Source organism: Solea solea, chromosome 14 (assembly GCF_958295425.1).
Source record: "Solea solea chromosome 14, fSolSol10.1, whole genome shotgun sequence".
Lineage (NCBI taxonomy): Eukaryota > Metazoa > Chordata > Actinopteri > Pleuronectiformes > Soleidae > Solea > Solea solea.
Window position 1 is genome coordinate 24516930 of NC_081147.1, and position 16268 is coordinate 24533197.

At 41.7% G+C, this 16268-nt stretch overlaps 1 protein-coding gene across 1 annotated transcript in view; it reads right to left on the reverse strand.

The window, feature by feature from the left end:
• Nucleotides 1–4022: 4022 nt before the first annotated feature.
• Nucleotides 4023–16268, reverse strand: part of pdgfc (platelet derived growth factor c) — a 44544-nt gene continuing 32298 nt past the window's right edge. Inside the window, exons 4-7 of the mRNA XM_058648913.1 lie at nt 14358–14538; nt 5535–5742; nt 5229–5449; nt 4023–5077 (exon numbers count right to left, since the gene is read on the reverse strand). Coding sequence (XP_058504896.1) covers nt 4964–5077; nt 5229–5449; nt 5535–5742; nt 14358–14538 — 724 coding nt within the window. The 3' untranslated portion in view covers nt 4023–4963. The remainder of the gene's footprint in view (nt 5078–5228; nt 5450–5534; nt 5743–14357; nt 14539–16268) is intronic.

The following is a 16268-nucleotide window of genomic DNA, read 5'->3' on the forward strand; positions in this document are numbered from 1 at the left end:
GAGGGTAAAAGTAAGATCAACACTGTCTCAACACGCGAGTGCCATAAAGTCAGCATGCGACGGACACAGCACAGTCGTGCACTTCAATATACTATGATATTATTTCTGTGGCTTATAGAGTTATTGCAAATGATGAAAATTCAGGTTACATTGGTAATAAATCCGAAATGCATGAAATCCAATTTCTTTCTTTAAGGTATTGTAATCATACCTTACAGATACGACAACTTAAACAACTTCAGGCAACAAAAAAACTGTACTCAAAAGGCTGAATATGTATCAGTTTCCCTGTTTCTTTCCCTTAAATCACAATCAGATACACCAGTAAATTATTTCATGCACTCTGCAGGACATACTGAGTTGTATTTATTTCATTATTAATTAACAGTATCTGTGAGATTTTATTTATTCACGTCTTTCAGAAACAAATTAAAGACCATATAGCTTAAACATTTCCATTATTATTTTTTGCCCTTTCATGTAATCGAAATAACTACCTCGGACTAACACGAGACGCAGCTTCTCCCTCCTTTGTTTCAGTTCATCATTAGCGTCGTATACAGTGGACCTCGAGGCTGAGCACCACACTGCCAATTAACCAGATGAGTCAGGAATCGGTGACTTTTGACCTTGTTTTCCAGTCAGGATGCATCTCCCTCTGTGGCTGTCGGCACAGTTTTGTCACAGATCATCAGCCCTGATCCCTTATCATTATAATATGTCGTGTATGTGTGTGTGTGTGAGTCTTCATGATAGGGCATGCTCACACACTATCGCTAACCCAGCACAGAGTGAGCTTCTCAGTCAGAAACCATTTGCTCAGTCATTTCACTGTGACATGATGCTCACATTTCCCACTGCAGTGGTTTAAAGTATACGGACTTCTTTGGTGCAGTGAGGTACGGTACTTACCTGCGGTTTCTCAGTTCAGTAACATTGTTGCATACACTGTATGTATTTGACTCATGGCAGGATGTTAAATGCAGTGTATTATAGAGTTCAGGGTAAATGTAACATGCTTTCATCTTCGTGTGGTAAGGTGCAGTGGTTAAATGCTGGAAGTAATGAGGAGACCAGGGCTGAAATGGGAGACATCTGTCAAACGATTTAACCTATAGCGCATGTAGCGCGGAGCTCTCCTCTGCTGGGCCGCGTGGTGAATGATTTCCTGACCTGTGATTAATACTACGTCAAAGTGGGGGAAGCGAATCATTCCCAGCAACAACAGCTGGTTCTTCCCAAACCGCTCCTGCGGCACCCTATCATTATCGAAACATAACATGCGCCCGTAAATTTTGGCCTTTCCATCCGTTTACCGTGAACCAATTAGGGATGTTGGAGATGTCATCTGGATGCGGCTGCCGTGTTCCCCCACCATCAGTCAGTGCTTGAAGACCCAGCACAGTTGTGAACGACCTCAAGTTGCAATCAATTCCCAGGCTGCGTTTTTAAAATTTATAGTCAGTCACCAGTTACAGAGGATGGATGCTTGTAAATGTGGGGACTCTGGAGAGGCTGCGGTGAATCTTTCCTCGTGTAGATGTGTGACTTTCATTTTTTGGGGTGTTCGTTTTGATGTTTCTGTTTATATCTTGAGATGCATTATTCATGAAATGCATTTGCTTTAGAGAATGAATTCGAAATAGTACACAGATGTCACAATTTCCCTTACGTTTTTAAGTGATGTGGAATCAAAATGTCAGTTAAGTAAGGTAAGTTGAGACTCTGATATAGAGCATACAGACACATACACATAAGTGTAGACCATCAGCTTGTGGTTGAGATTTGTTTTAGCTCTTGGGAATAAACACATGTGACATTTGCGCTCAATATTATTTAAGGGAAAGAAAGAGAAGAAGGTATCAAGTGAGGAAACATTCAACCTTGAAGTTCCTCCGATCATTTATCATCTCCTTGTCAGACATGGCGATCATTTCTATAATAACTTTATGTTTTGTGATGTAATTCTACTGCAGAACATTTCTGGTGTTTTATTTCTTATGATTATATATATACATATATATATATATATATATATATATATATATATATATATATATATATATACATATATATACATATATATATATGTATAGGTGTGGGGGTGCCTCATCATCTTCGGTTTTTTCAGATATGCAGAGGTAAGGTCACACCTGTAGTTTGTGGGAGGTTAGTCCTGTGATTTCATTCATCCAGTCTCCGAAGGAAGTGATGTCGAGGCTGAGGCGCGCGTCGCTGTCTGCTGTAAAAATGACTGATATTGTTGCTTATTTAGAAAAGGTCTTCAGTCTGAGAAAAGTATCATCCTCCTCCTCCTCCTCCTCCTCCAGCAGCAGCAGCAGCAGCAGCAGCAGCACTAGAGGGCTTAAGATCCTGTGCTGTAAAATATTTTGGAAACTGTGTCTGTTTGTACTTTTTTGTGATGCACAGACTTTTAGAAAAATTGTGACTGTGATCCTTGGCACAAATCCTGCATATAATGGTGGTGGAATAGCAACTTTGAAGCACCTAAACATACCAAAGTCAGAATGACAAGTTCAAAATAACTCTAAGAACATGTATCATTCAAGGAGCATCTGAATGCATGATAAATACTGATGTTCTTTTAAGAACCAGGTCATAAGAGCTTATACGAGCTGGTTGCTAAGAGTTTGTTTTTCCTCAGACAAAATAAATTAAAATATACTTTTGTTGTGTTTCAGTAGAGACTTTTTTTAATTGCTCAATGATGCTGCGGTCTAACCCGACCCAGGCTGCTTTTGGTCTCACAGCAACAGTGGGTCGTGTGGGTGAAGGGCGGAGGCGTCAAGTGCTGGACCGGTCACATCCTCACACACACTCTCATGTACGCTAATGCACGAAAAACCAGACCGACTGCCTACGCCGTCTCACATCATGTGCCAGTGCGTTGAGGTTTCCTCTGCAAAGTAACACAGCCCCGGCTAAGGAAGGCAGTCTGTTTATTCTACAAACCACACTGGGAGCCGGTGTGTTTATACAGTAGCATCTGGCGTCACCACACATGGCTGCCAGGACAGCAGCGTGAGATGGACAAATGAAAACCTCCTCCTGGGTGACCTGATGGCTGAGGAGGTAGAGTGAACAACACTGCACACTGTCTGATAAGCAGCTTGTGGTAAAAAAAAAAAAGAGAAGTGCTTACTATTAGGTTTTTAAAATAACACTGGAACTATTTATTCAAACGGGACGGTATAGGTATAAATACGGTATAAAATCCTGAATACACAGCAAGGGTTCGACTCTAAAAGATTGTCTTCTATATATGCCGCTCACGCGAAAGCTGCAGTACTTGAGTTTTGACGTCTGATGCTATTATTCTGCCTCTGTTTTGTCTTTGTGAACATGAAAAATTATGTGAAATTATTTGTATGCCGCGTCCTCCATCAGAAAACCTGAATATAAATATGAATTCATGTGCTGCGTGTTTGAGAATCCATTTGAACACTCCCCCTTAAATTCACAAAAGTCATTTTCTAAAGGCTCAAAGTTCTGGACGTTCTTTATACTGTACAATATGTGTTATAATGATGTTCCACTTGGGTTGATGAGTTTTGTGGTAGTTTAGCTCAGGTCAAAGCGTTCAAGTGAAGCCAACACTCCAGCTTTACTCTCAAAGAATCATGTTTTTTTGGCTAAAAAGACCACAGACTTGATTTGTTTCTCTAAAGTGAGGTGGAGGATACTTCTTTCCACCATTTTGTCCCAATCTTAAAGCTGATTGGCTTCTGCAACCTTTGTGTCACATAAGTTCTGAAGCGAATGGTTTTGCATTAAGTATGAATCTTTTTCTTAATCTCATTTTTGGTGTGACTGCACCATAACTCATTTGCTTTTGACAGCTACATTTAAACACTATGTTCTGACAATAAAATCACTTTAGTTGCTCACCATGTTGCACTGAGATGAACTTATAGATACATTTATTTGCATTAGAGCTCTGGTCAATAAAAAAGTGTCATTTTGGTCTTCTTTGCTCACCGGTCCTAATTACAACACTCCGATTGAAAATGGAAGCTTTTATTTTTGGTGGTCGGTACAATGAAATGCACAAACAGCGGTTGCAAAAGTAGAGATAAATAACTTACAGAAAATGGCATAGACAAAGGCATAGTGAAAATGAAAAATATCCATGACACAATGTAAAAGGACTTACAATGAAAATGCAAAAAAAACGACTACACAGTAAAACATGATGCAAAAAAAAGAGATCCCTTTCAATAGACAAATAAATATTGAATACAAACAACTGACACTAAGTATTCCTGAAGCTATTGCTGCAATGTTTTGAAGGGAGCGCTGTCATAAACAACACCCAGCCAGTTCTGCATGTGCAACTCTTATCTCTCTCTCTCTCATTGAGCATCTTTGGTTGAAAAGGCACACAAGTACAGAAATGACATGCAAATATTTACACACAAGGCACATATTACACATTATTTTCTGTAAAACAAGAGAAAGAGCCAAAGGGAAACGAGCACCTTTCTCTGCCTTGGTGGCGATTATAAAGAAGCAGATGGAATAAGGCAGCTGGAGCTAGTGCTTGAACAAAGAAGCTCCCATTTTCCACGACACTATCTGCCCAAAAAACAAAGACCTGAAAAAGAAGAAGAGGAGAAAAATACCTCTGTGCTCTTATCTCTGCGGGGCTGAAGAAAATAGTCTTCAGGGCACAGATGTAAAAGTCCAGATCTGCTCCAGCAAATTTTTTGTCTCTCTAAAAATGCTCTCCATTGGTATTCCACAGCAGTCAAATCGATTCAGAAGTTTTATTAGATTCCAGTCTTTTTCGGCCCCATCCAATTAGCAAAAGGACAATAGGATAAAAAGGGGAAATCTTGTTGGCTCCCAGCGGAAGAGGACGAGACACAGAATGTTGCAACAGTGGCAGAAGTATGTAAACATCCTGTGTGATTCCAGTGGCAGCTGTTACACATGTCTGAGGTCAGTCCAAGTCATCGTTACACACACAGGCGCACTCCTCGTGGTGCTCCAAGGGCACATCAGTCATCGACTTCTGCAGGCCTCTCCCACCGCTTCGATGTTTCAACAACAGGACCTGCCAAAAACAAGGAGGCCTGAATCAACAGCTGGACATCACTGAACACAACATCTCAAGAGCTCCTTGATGGAACATCTTCACAAATGTTCATTTTCTGATCATTTCATAGGGGGGAATTTCAATGTTTTGTTGATATTTGGATGTTTACCTCGTGGTATTTCTTTGTGACTTTGGTGGGAACACACTGACAGTCGTAGCAGCGTTGAGAGCAGCAGGCACAGTTTCCACCGCAGCGCTTCACCAGGAGGCAGCTGGGCCAGAAAATGGCGTCTGTCCTCTTCAGCTCCTCGCGCAAGGACACGGAGAAGTTCCGTGGAGTGCAGCTGTACAGTCGAACCTCCTCTCTCAACAGGTTGAGATCAACCCCTCCTTAAGAAACACAGAAAAGTAATGAATTACCTCAGGCTTGAATATCACTCAGTACTTTGGCCCTCCTTTTTTAAAAATGTCATACCTCTGGCTTTTTTAGTATGAATGAAGGATTTCCCCAGCGCATGCCACGTAGGTTTGTACAACTCATCCATATCCAGCTGCCATCGCTCCGGCTCCAAGTACTTCATGACCTCCTCCACAGTGCCCAGCGTGGCCACGGTCTCTGACAGATCCTCAATGTCCTGCTGGGATGGGGTGAGGACTGCGGGAACTTCAGGACCCGATGCACTCTGCAGGAAAACATGAAACACAAGGTCATTCTTCGCCACACTCTAATCAAATTCTAACACCAGCACTTGGAGCCTAAACTTTGTTTCCTTTTTCGGGACCTTCTTGTGCACAAAAACCACACATTTGTGGAATAAAATGTTTTCAAAAAGAAACACACACGTCATTTACACAAATTGTTGCACTAGATGTAGCTTTTTGGCTTTTGCTGGACATCTGATTGACTCTTAATGCAACAAAATCAACACGGTGTGTTTTGGTGTGAAAATGCACAGACAAAGGGACAGATTGACAATGCAATGTTGCAGTTTATATAAAACAACAAAACAAAACAGGCTTTAAATTGGGTTCAGGCTCATTAAATGCTACAGTGGTTTGGATCTGAGCTGAATTAAACAGAGACATGACAGCCCAGGGCAGCTCGGACCCAATTTAAACTCGATGTGTTGGTAATCATGGACAGACTTATTGTGAATCAATCCCACCTGACTATGAAGAAGGAGCAGAGAACCCATTCTTTTCTACACAAGGAAATACAATTTTTAATAGAATACTGGCCTTGCAGCTCATTTTTCCCTATTAGTAGGGTTGTTTGAGTCAAATATTATTCATTTTAGGATGGGACACCAACAATACGCTCTATAAATAGCCATGAAATGCAGCTCTAAAATGGTTCATGTGAAGGAATATACATTTTATTTTCGAGTCACTTCACTCCGATGTGATTTCATCTTTGACAGCTGCTTTGCCCACTTTGCATAACAGCATATGTCCCTTGTAGCTCCTGTAGGCATCAGATATTATTTGTTTGAAGCTCCGATGTCTCCAGGCTACAGTGAGCAGTCAAAAGTAGACTGATACCTGGGGTGTTTGGTTCCCACAAGAGAAGAGGCTAATCTGTTAAACCTTTCAGTCCTGCGATGCTACGTTTGTCCAACACGTCAGCTCACTGGGTCTCTCTAATCTTTGGTGACTGACAGGTGGAAAGCACCATTGTGACACTTACAAAAAAAACATGCAGCCTGTGGAACACTGAAAACATCAGCTTCTGGCAGCTGGGTTTTGAAGCAGGTTGGGAGGCAGCAACGTTTGAAAAGGGGGGTTAAAATGGTTCCAGGAATCCGTATACTTTCACTTTGATGACTTACGGCGAAGAATTGGAGAGGAATCTAGAGAGAATTGGGGCTTAGAGGAGCAAAAGTTTTCCTTTTATTAGACGCCAACGCTCTGACATAACAAGGATTTGTGGTAAGATTCCTATTTACAGGTTACTACCTAAGATTTATTACACATGGTGTTATAAAAACACTTGGATAAAAGATGGCTGCCATGACACAAGAATGCAGAAAGTAAAACCCATTGCCACATCGACCATGTTTACACAAACTCATTGAAAAATGAGATTAAGAAATATGGAGTATTCCAACTTTAGCAGCATTATATACGCTTTTACTGCACTGCACACAGAAAATGACCCGTGTTTTTTTGTCAAGGTGTCCATGTGCAGTTAAAGCCTGTCGTTCTACTGTTTGACTGGGTAAACGTGTCTTGTGCTGCCAGTGAAAACCCCCAAAAGCTCTCTCAGACAGGTCTGATAGTATTGCTTGCAGCATACCAACAATGTTTTCCCCGCTTCTGTTCACAAAGACCAAACTGAGGTAGAAAAATATCAACAAAAATCTCTAAAATGTACCCACTACAGCTTCAAAGTGGAAAAAGAAAGGAACATTCTTTTAGCATCTCAGGTAAACATCATCATCAGACCAATGCCGTCTTTTTAAGTCAACAGTATGATTAATATTGTCCAACTTAGTCAGAGACACCATTACTGAGTCTAGAGTAAATATGGTCGTCACCGAATAAAAGGTGGAACACAAGAAACACCCCGAAGATTTACTGACAGCGTGAATCCATCCAAATTGCCCCGAATCCAAATCCCATTGGTATACACATGAGCTGCCAGTGGTTTGACATGGCTCCACCACAGGCTGCAAAAACACAGCTGATGCACAGCTGTGCTCATGCCACAGATTTGACTCATTCTAATGAGGCTGCCTTCTTAAACCACTAAGCACATCTTTGGTTTATTTGGCACCTACTGTGATAAACAGACACAAATGTGAAAGAAAAATTCATCCAGACAGGACCCAGGTCATAAAGCACCGGCGAAGTGCACGTAAGAGTGAAATGAAACGCTCCGTTCTCAGAGCAGAGGATGTTGACGGCGCAGCACTCCCTTCCCTCAATTAGCAGCGCTCTGCAAGCTCAGCTTCTGATCGGGAAGCCAAGCAATGCTTTGGAGACGCATGAAGCTGGGTGTAAATAAAAGTGTAAGTAGCAGATGAGAGCGTCCGTTTAAGAAATGCCGAAAAAACAAACTTTAACCACATTTAAAATGCTCTCTGTGTCAAGAGATCGACACTCACAGAGTGATTCACAAGGCCTTCAGAGTTGGTCGCTCCACAAAGGATTCACTTCTCTTGTAGATATTGACGGATTGAGGGCGGCAGATTGATGGGCCCAGACACTGGAAAACTGTTTCTCATCAACATAACTAACTCACAAAGAACCACATCAAAGTGGCAACGCAAGCGTCTGCTGGTTTGACACTGACGCTGCTGTCACAGCCCGTGTTTTTCCCGTCGCACAGGCATCCATCTGAAGATGAGGCGTGGTCGAGGGTTATTAATGATGCATTACGATCTTGAAATAGCAGAAATCTGTTGCCCTTTTGACCACCAACAACTGAGTCTGAAGTCGGTGATTAGTCGGTGAAGAAATGCACCCGCATAGGTGGCTGCACAACGAGCTGCTTACACACAGAACATCTCAAGTGAAAGAGCTCTTTCTGCCAACCTGAAATATCCACCCTGATGATGGTAATCAAGGTGCACTTGGCATTGAAAGCAACACTGCTGTATATGTACCTTTTGCTAAACATGCTGTCGCCATAGCAATCACTGAGTGATGAAAGCAGATGGTTGATAACTTTCAAATCTTTATTGCAAACTCTCAGGTAAGTGCGACTCTTGTACTTACTGGCCCTGATTCTGCAGGTTTCAGTCACTGCCTTTTATTTTTGTTCTGTGACATGTAATGAAGAGATTGCAGGAAATGGAGGACTCCTCCACTCACGCTTTTATGGTTTTTGCATACTAGAACAGACGTTACCACTCGTTCACAACTATTTTATTGTGTCATTTCAGGCTGCTGCAGAAACATAGCGACACAACATGGCAGCCTCCAAAGTACATCCTTTCCATTCCTTTCCAGCTTGCTTATCCAGGTCTGGGTCGCCGAGAGATATAATCCTAACAGCGTGTCCTAGGTCAGCCCCTGAGGAAAGGACATAACCAGAGGCCCAAACCACCTCAGCTGGCTCCTCTCGACGTGGAGGAGGAGCCTTAGATGTCCGAGCTTCTCATTGTATCTCTAAGGCTGAGCCTTTGCGATACATGTACTGTACAAGTACATATAAAAGTCTTATTCTATTTACTTTTACTAGTCAATGCCCTATCAAAGGCTATTTTGAAGGTAGACCCTCCTCCCCAGATCTAGACAAAAAGGTTTCATAGTGTTTCTTTAAAGGAATTAGGAGACGTCTCTCTGGTTGTATTGTGTGTTAAGGTCAAATTCAATGATCATGAGACTAATTACATTCCCTTTAACCGTTTGCCTTTAGCAGCAACAATTCTTTTCTAACTTTAAACTGGGTAAAGTGAATTTGCACAGGACCTGAATGCTGTCCTCAGAAGACCAATCATTAGTGGGTGTGATGTGTTTATCAGCAAATACTCGCATTTTGATTTAAATACAACAGAGATGTTTCCTGGCACACTGAGCCCCCAGGCCAGCCCAGGTCCTGGTCCTGGTCCTGGTCCTGGTGCTGCATCCAGTGTCTACCAGTATGGAAAGCTCAGAAAAGGCTCAGCAGCATGTGCAAAGCTGCTTATTGTTTCTAAACCAGAAGCTCAAACATTGGCAAGGGCACAGATTTTTACAGGACAAAGAACGTCCAAATGAATCCAAATGTAAATACAAGCAACTGTGCGGTGAAAGTGTCGCAAGGTCAGATTTGGCTGAAGAGGATTCACAACATGACAACGTGAAATTTAAAATGTATTTTTACATATGATTACAACCTTAGTTTTCCACATAGTCGTTGTGATATGCAAAAGACAATTTCAGTTCCTCCGAGTACCACCAGAGAAAGCTCGCGTACCACTGGAGGCACACGTATCACAGTTTGAGAACCATGGGGGTTAGACAATGAAGATGCATTTTATTCTTATAAATCTGTCTTTACTTGAACAGTTCTGTTTCTCAAACTTCTTTGATATTTTTTTATTTTTTTTACCATGTGCAGTAAGTCAGACAAACCAACAATAAAAGATTCCGGATCACTGGTATTTATAATTTACTATAAATAATAAAAAAACAATTAATATTTCACTGCACATACCATTAGTCTGTGTGATGGAGGGAGACTGAGGTCTAGTGTCTGCTGTCACAAACAAATCATCAATAAACAGCCCAAAGTCAATTAAATAAAAAGAAAAGGCTATGAATCAGCTGTTTTCAGCCCCTTTTGCCAGCTTTAAATTCCCTGTTGCAATGTCCCAATACACAACCAACTTCATTTGACAGGCCTGCATATGCAGCAGGGTTACAGTGGAAGTATGCTCGGAAGCAGCCGTTGCTGTGATGTGATTTGTTGTTTTTTTCATCTCTTATCATGACTGAACTCTCGGAGCCCCTCTCTGAAAAATAACCTCGTGTTCAGGCTGTGATTACCTTGTTTCCAGCGCTCTTTGTTCTTATAGAGCACGACCGCATGATCTTATTTCTGGTGCCTAAAATGACAGGTTCAGCGAACTATGTTGAGATGACAATTCTGAAATAGCTTCTTGGGAGAGCGCTGGAAAACAATATATTCTCTTTTGCATGAAGTTGCAAACCACTTCCCTGCAAAAAGAAAGCTCTGAGTAAGCAACGGGGCCTGTTGTCTGTGAAAAAAAGTGTTTTTTCCTCTCACTACGCGCCACACGCTGCAATTGAGGTTGCTATAATAACAGACCCCGGTTTCATCATGCCAGCAGTAAGACTCCTGCACGGCTTTGCCAGTCATTAACATTTGCTTTAACTTGAGTTTCAGTCCAAGAGAGTTCGGATTGTTTTGCAGTCAAAACATAACGGGACTGATTTACACCCTGAGAGTGTAAAAACTTTCTTCAATCAGTAAAAACAAACAGAGCTCAGTGGAGTGATCTTCATGCCAACGCGTGTAAGTTTAATCATGGACCTCACAGAGACAATGATGCGTGTCTTGTTTGCTCCTTAACCCAGAACGTCCGCCACTCAACACTCCTCACGCTCTGGTCAACAGGCTCCCTCTCTTCTATGTTTTAACAACCTCTTTGCCTCAGCCCTTTTGCTTTCCCCTAAAAATCTCCTTCCTGTGAATTACAGACCGGGTCTTATTTTTTTCCCCCCTTCCACTCCATGGAAGTGGTGGGGAGGAATTATTGCTTGTTTAAATATAAACTAAAGTGCTGGCCCCTGCGTGGCACAGGGTTTCAGTAGCTGCTGGTCGACCACAGAGGAAACACAGAGCGGCTGCTGTTCTAGCGTGCTCCTCCTCTGTTAGTGGAAGGTTCAAAGGGAAGCCAGACGGAACGTTCAGAGGCCAAAGCTTCCTCTCCCCCAACACCTCACGGTTTCCGCACCTTTTGGAGTGGGAATGAAACACAACTCTGCTTCATGTTGTGTCACGCAGTCAGGAGCAGGCGTAAATACTTGAGTTTCTTGTGTCAAGTAATTACATTAAGCCTAAATTTCCCTGTAAATCTTTCTCGTAAGACTTTCCCAAAAAGGTTCATATATATATATATATTATATATATATATATAGAATGTTGTTGAAATCTGGAAAACATTAGAAAACCTACCCGTGAGCACAGCCTCACTGGCTGCATGTGATCAGGATTTTCTAATAGTTTATTTATAAACCTCTCTAATCCCCAAAGGAAATACTGAATATCAAACACAAAATCTTATATATTTTTTATTAAAGTAATTACTAATACATGTCTGATAGGGCTGGATATTGTTTCCAACCAAAATGTGCTTTAGTATCAGTTACAGTCAAGTGTCAAGAGCTGATTCTGGCTTTTCATACTTCAAAAATTGTCAGCTGTAGACTGAAATTTAAATTTATGAGGTGTGAAAGGGAAAAAAAGCTCATATTTCTGTCTAATTTGTCCTGTCAACGTCTAATGCTAAAATTATTACATATAATATTTGTTGCACCTCTTGAGATTTATTCCTCTTGATTTGGATTCAATGGGGCAGTATATGTACAAGTGCATGGCTGAAACCTCTTTGTATATTTTATATAGAGGTTAACCTGATGTGTTGCTCAATCCATACCAATAATATTTATGATATTTTAAGGGCGTATGGAGTAGGTACATTTCAGTTTATACTCCTGTAATGAAACCTGTTTGAAATAAATCATCTTTCTATCGATTTATCGATCTAAGAAACAAAGCACGGATAAAAAAAAGAAGAAGAAAATGCTTCAGATGCTGAGAAAGTAAAGAAGTAAAATACAAATCACTGTCAGTGACCTCAGTTGCCTATTGTGCTTGTCAGATTTCACGGTGCTGCAGGCCATTAGGGAGTAATAAGTGTTTCTGTAAAGCAAATGAACAGAACTAAAACATGACAGGTTAAAACATGGCCGTTCCAGTTTATCTCTGGGATTTTGTCAGGTGTGTCAGAGAAACAGGGATGAAGGGATTCCCTTGTGTGTGTGTGTGTGTGTGTGTGTGTGTGTGTCTTAATTTCCAGGTATTTGAACTTTACATTGGGAAGCCGGACTGCTCCAGGGGTCGAATACAAATTTATGTTCAGTTCTAGCGATGCATCCGCACCAAAAGCAACACAGATGTTTTGACTGATGAGATTACAGACAGAGTCAATGCAAACATGCACGCAGATCCCATGAGGACGTGAGATTTGCATTGTAAAAAACATAAAAAACAACACAAGTAAAATAGCAAAGGAACATTTAGGTCTGGCAGTTCAAACCACACATGCTCTTCCTGTGTATTTACCATTGGGAAATACACTATTTGGACCTGTAATGAAGTAATCAAACAGGATTTTAATATGGATTGGTTCGCCTTTTGCAGCTATAACACCTTCCATATTTGGAAGACTTTCCTCTTTCCTATTCTGTAGAGCATTTATGAGGTCAGACACTGATGACACTGGCTCGCAATCTCGGTTCCAGTTCATCCCAAAAAGGTGCTCGATAGGGTTGAGGTCAGGGCTGTGAGCGGGGCAGTGAACTCGTAAAAAACCATGTCTCGTTAGTCCTTGCTTTGTGAACCGTTGCCACAAATAAAGATGTCTTGGTATGCTGAAGTGTTCAGATTGTCCCCCACTTCAATAATTAACAATACTTTTGTTCCAGTGCTCTTTGACTCATCATGTAAAAGGCTCTCACTTACGCTCTGACAAATACGGTGCTGCACCTCATGACTCTAACTATAGCTCGCGCTCATATATATATATGTTTTATTTGGTAAATACCTTCCAAAAAAATCGAAGGAGTGAATGGGGAACAAAGATGAAAGGAGTGATTAAATTCCCCATTACAGGCACGGAAGAGTGAAAGGCAGAACTATCAGGAAACTGCAGAAAGAAAGACAAGTTACATTATGTTTCAACATAAGTATATAGAGATCTTTGTCAGGTGCACAGACACACAAAGGAGGGTATTATCGCTAAGCTGCTGTATGTGACAAAAAAGACAGAAAACGAATCAGACGGGAAATCGCCGCGACAATTTACCCAACGCGGTGCACTTTTATCTCTTGATTCCTACTTTCATCTCCGGGGTCATGAATGAATGAATCCCCCCCGGGGGGGGTCAGAGCACCTCTATTGTCAACGTGAAGCTATTTATTTTCTCCATTTCAGTGTCGAGCAACGCCTTGAGTGACACTGAGTCACCTTTAGTCTGTCAGATTTATCTGACAAGATGTAGAGGGAGAGGATAAGTTAAGGTTTCCACATCGAGTAATGGACAACATAATAGCTACATATAAGTGGAAACCACGGTTGCCCCGGACTACAACTACAGCTTCAAACCACTTTAAATAAATACACTTAAATACACTGAGTCTACTGCATACTATATACAGAGGAGTAGCCTATTTTTCATGTCCAGAGGCTCCACAGCAAGGATTATTTATATACAGACATTTTATTTATGTGTATGTAAGAGATGGTTTACGGTGGTCCTGATATCAGTACAACTAAAACATCAAACCATACAGTGCCAGATGTTTCACAGCGCTCAAGCAGAATATCTCCCCAGGGACGGTTTAGAGCGTTAGGGGACACGGACGCAGGAATGGACGATTGCAAACGAAGACACCATGTTATGCAACAGTTAGAATCGTGCCTGGCGTGGAGCGACATCCGTGCACCGCGTGCACTCTCCCCGAGGTCGGAGACAGAAGCAGGGTAGTGATACGGCAGCTAAGTGCACATCTGCTCTCAGAGCACATTTTTTTCAAATCCTGGCCATTGATAAGTGTGCTTACCACAGGCAGGAGGGAGAAGCGCACGCAGAATCCCGGCTCTGAGGGAAAGTACTCGTCGGAGATGAAGCGGATCCTGATCTGACTGCCCTTGGATGTCTGACTAGTTGGAACTGACTGTGACCCGCACCAGCGACCCAGGACGGTCTTTTCGCTCACATCCTCTATCTCCACAAAGTCGTACCTGGAGGGATGAGACAGGGAGAAAATGCAGATAAAAGATTACTGAAGATGTACCAGCTGCTTAAATAAGTCACTTATACTTGCTGTAACACATGTCCACCAGGGGGCACACTACAAAATATTGTCCAGACTCTATACCTGCAGCATGCACGTGTAATTAAAGGGTGACCTCATAGAGCCTCATAAAGCATGAATGGGCCTGAAGACATCACTTCACTGATTGTGTTTTATTATCATGAAATCAAATCATCCACGTTACATCACAGCTTCCGACTGAGGAAGACGGCGTTTGAGCGTTCATATAAACGTCTGCTGATGCTGTTTTAATCATCCCTTCACTCGCTAAGTCTGTCAGCAGCAGCTTTAATATAATATGTGCTGTGGTCTTTCTTTCTGCAGCTCTGCCTCGCTAAACTGAAGGTCGATATGATATTTGTTTATACAAATAAAGCTGCCCAGGGAAATTAAGGTTTATTGTGCTTAAAATAAAAATAGAATAAATAAATGAAATGTCTTTTTGATGTCAGCAGGTTACAGTTTCTCAGTGGCGACAGATGAGGTTCGTAACATCTTATTTATTGCCTGAATTAAACGAAACACAGAGAACTGAAGAGTGCCAGCGCACTGAAGACAAATCTCCGCTGCTTGGTTGACAGGACAGCATATGCAGCTGTTCTCGTGGTTAATGTCCGCTGCCGCAGTCTTCTGACAGGCCCTGTTACACTGACACTGCATGTTGTCAGTGAAATACAGTCTTAATTAATTAAACCCTGAGATTGCTGTACTGCTGTATGTGTGTTGCCTGTGGGAAACCCGCGTGTCTCGTACCGTCCACACTCGTCTTGTAAATCATTAAAGTTACATGACCGCTGTGCGCTGCGCGGCCTTTTGCCGCCGTGAATCAAAGTGGATAAAATCATTTGAAAAGATGAAATATGAATTGATATACGGTGGTAGTTTTCAGGACATTTAACAGTTTAACTTTTATTTGTCAACTTCAGCCATTGTCATTCTCTGCGATCCTCCCTGAGTGACCACACAAATAATCCATGTAATTGGTCGCTCCTCTTTCTCGATATAAACATACCAATCGATAAAAGCCATCAGTGGCTGAAAAACAAACATTGTATCTGGAAAAAATACTCTCTTTGTTTTGCTCTAATCTAATCTTGCATTGATTTTTACACTCAACAGAATGATTACACATTTAATTTGGGGCATTTTTTTTTGCTGGTTGTGGAGACAAACTTTATAAAGCTGTAATTACTGCACATGACCGTCTCTCTCCATTGGCCGTCCTGCCAACCCATAACACCAGTAAACATTATGAGGTGCAGAAGCACATGGCCGCACTCCAGACTTCTTTGGCGTTGCCAAGGCTAACATTGACCCACCTCAGCACTTAAGACATGCAGTTCAGGAGTTCAGCCTTTATTATTTATACCTGTGTGTGTGTGTGTGTGTGTAAGCAGCGGCTGTGTGGCATTCAATACAGCCTTGTTTCACTGACTCTTCACAGTCTGGGATTAATCACTTTGCCGTTTGCGTCAAACAGGCACGCTAACCTCTCATTCAGTGCTGCCAATTTGGATATTTGGATTTCAAGGACATTGTTTACATTTTGCACAAGCTTGACAGATTCAGTTCAAGCTGGTTCCAATAAAACAACACAGAGGGACATGAGCACGACTAAAAATGGATTTTCTCTGATGTTAAATAAACTGAATGGGA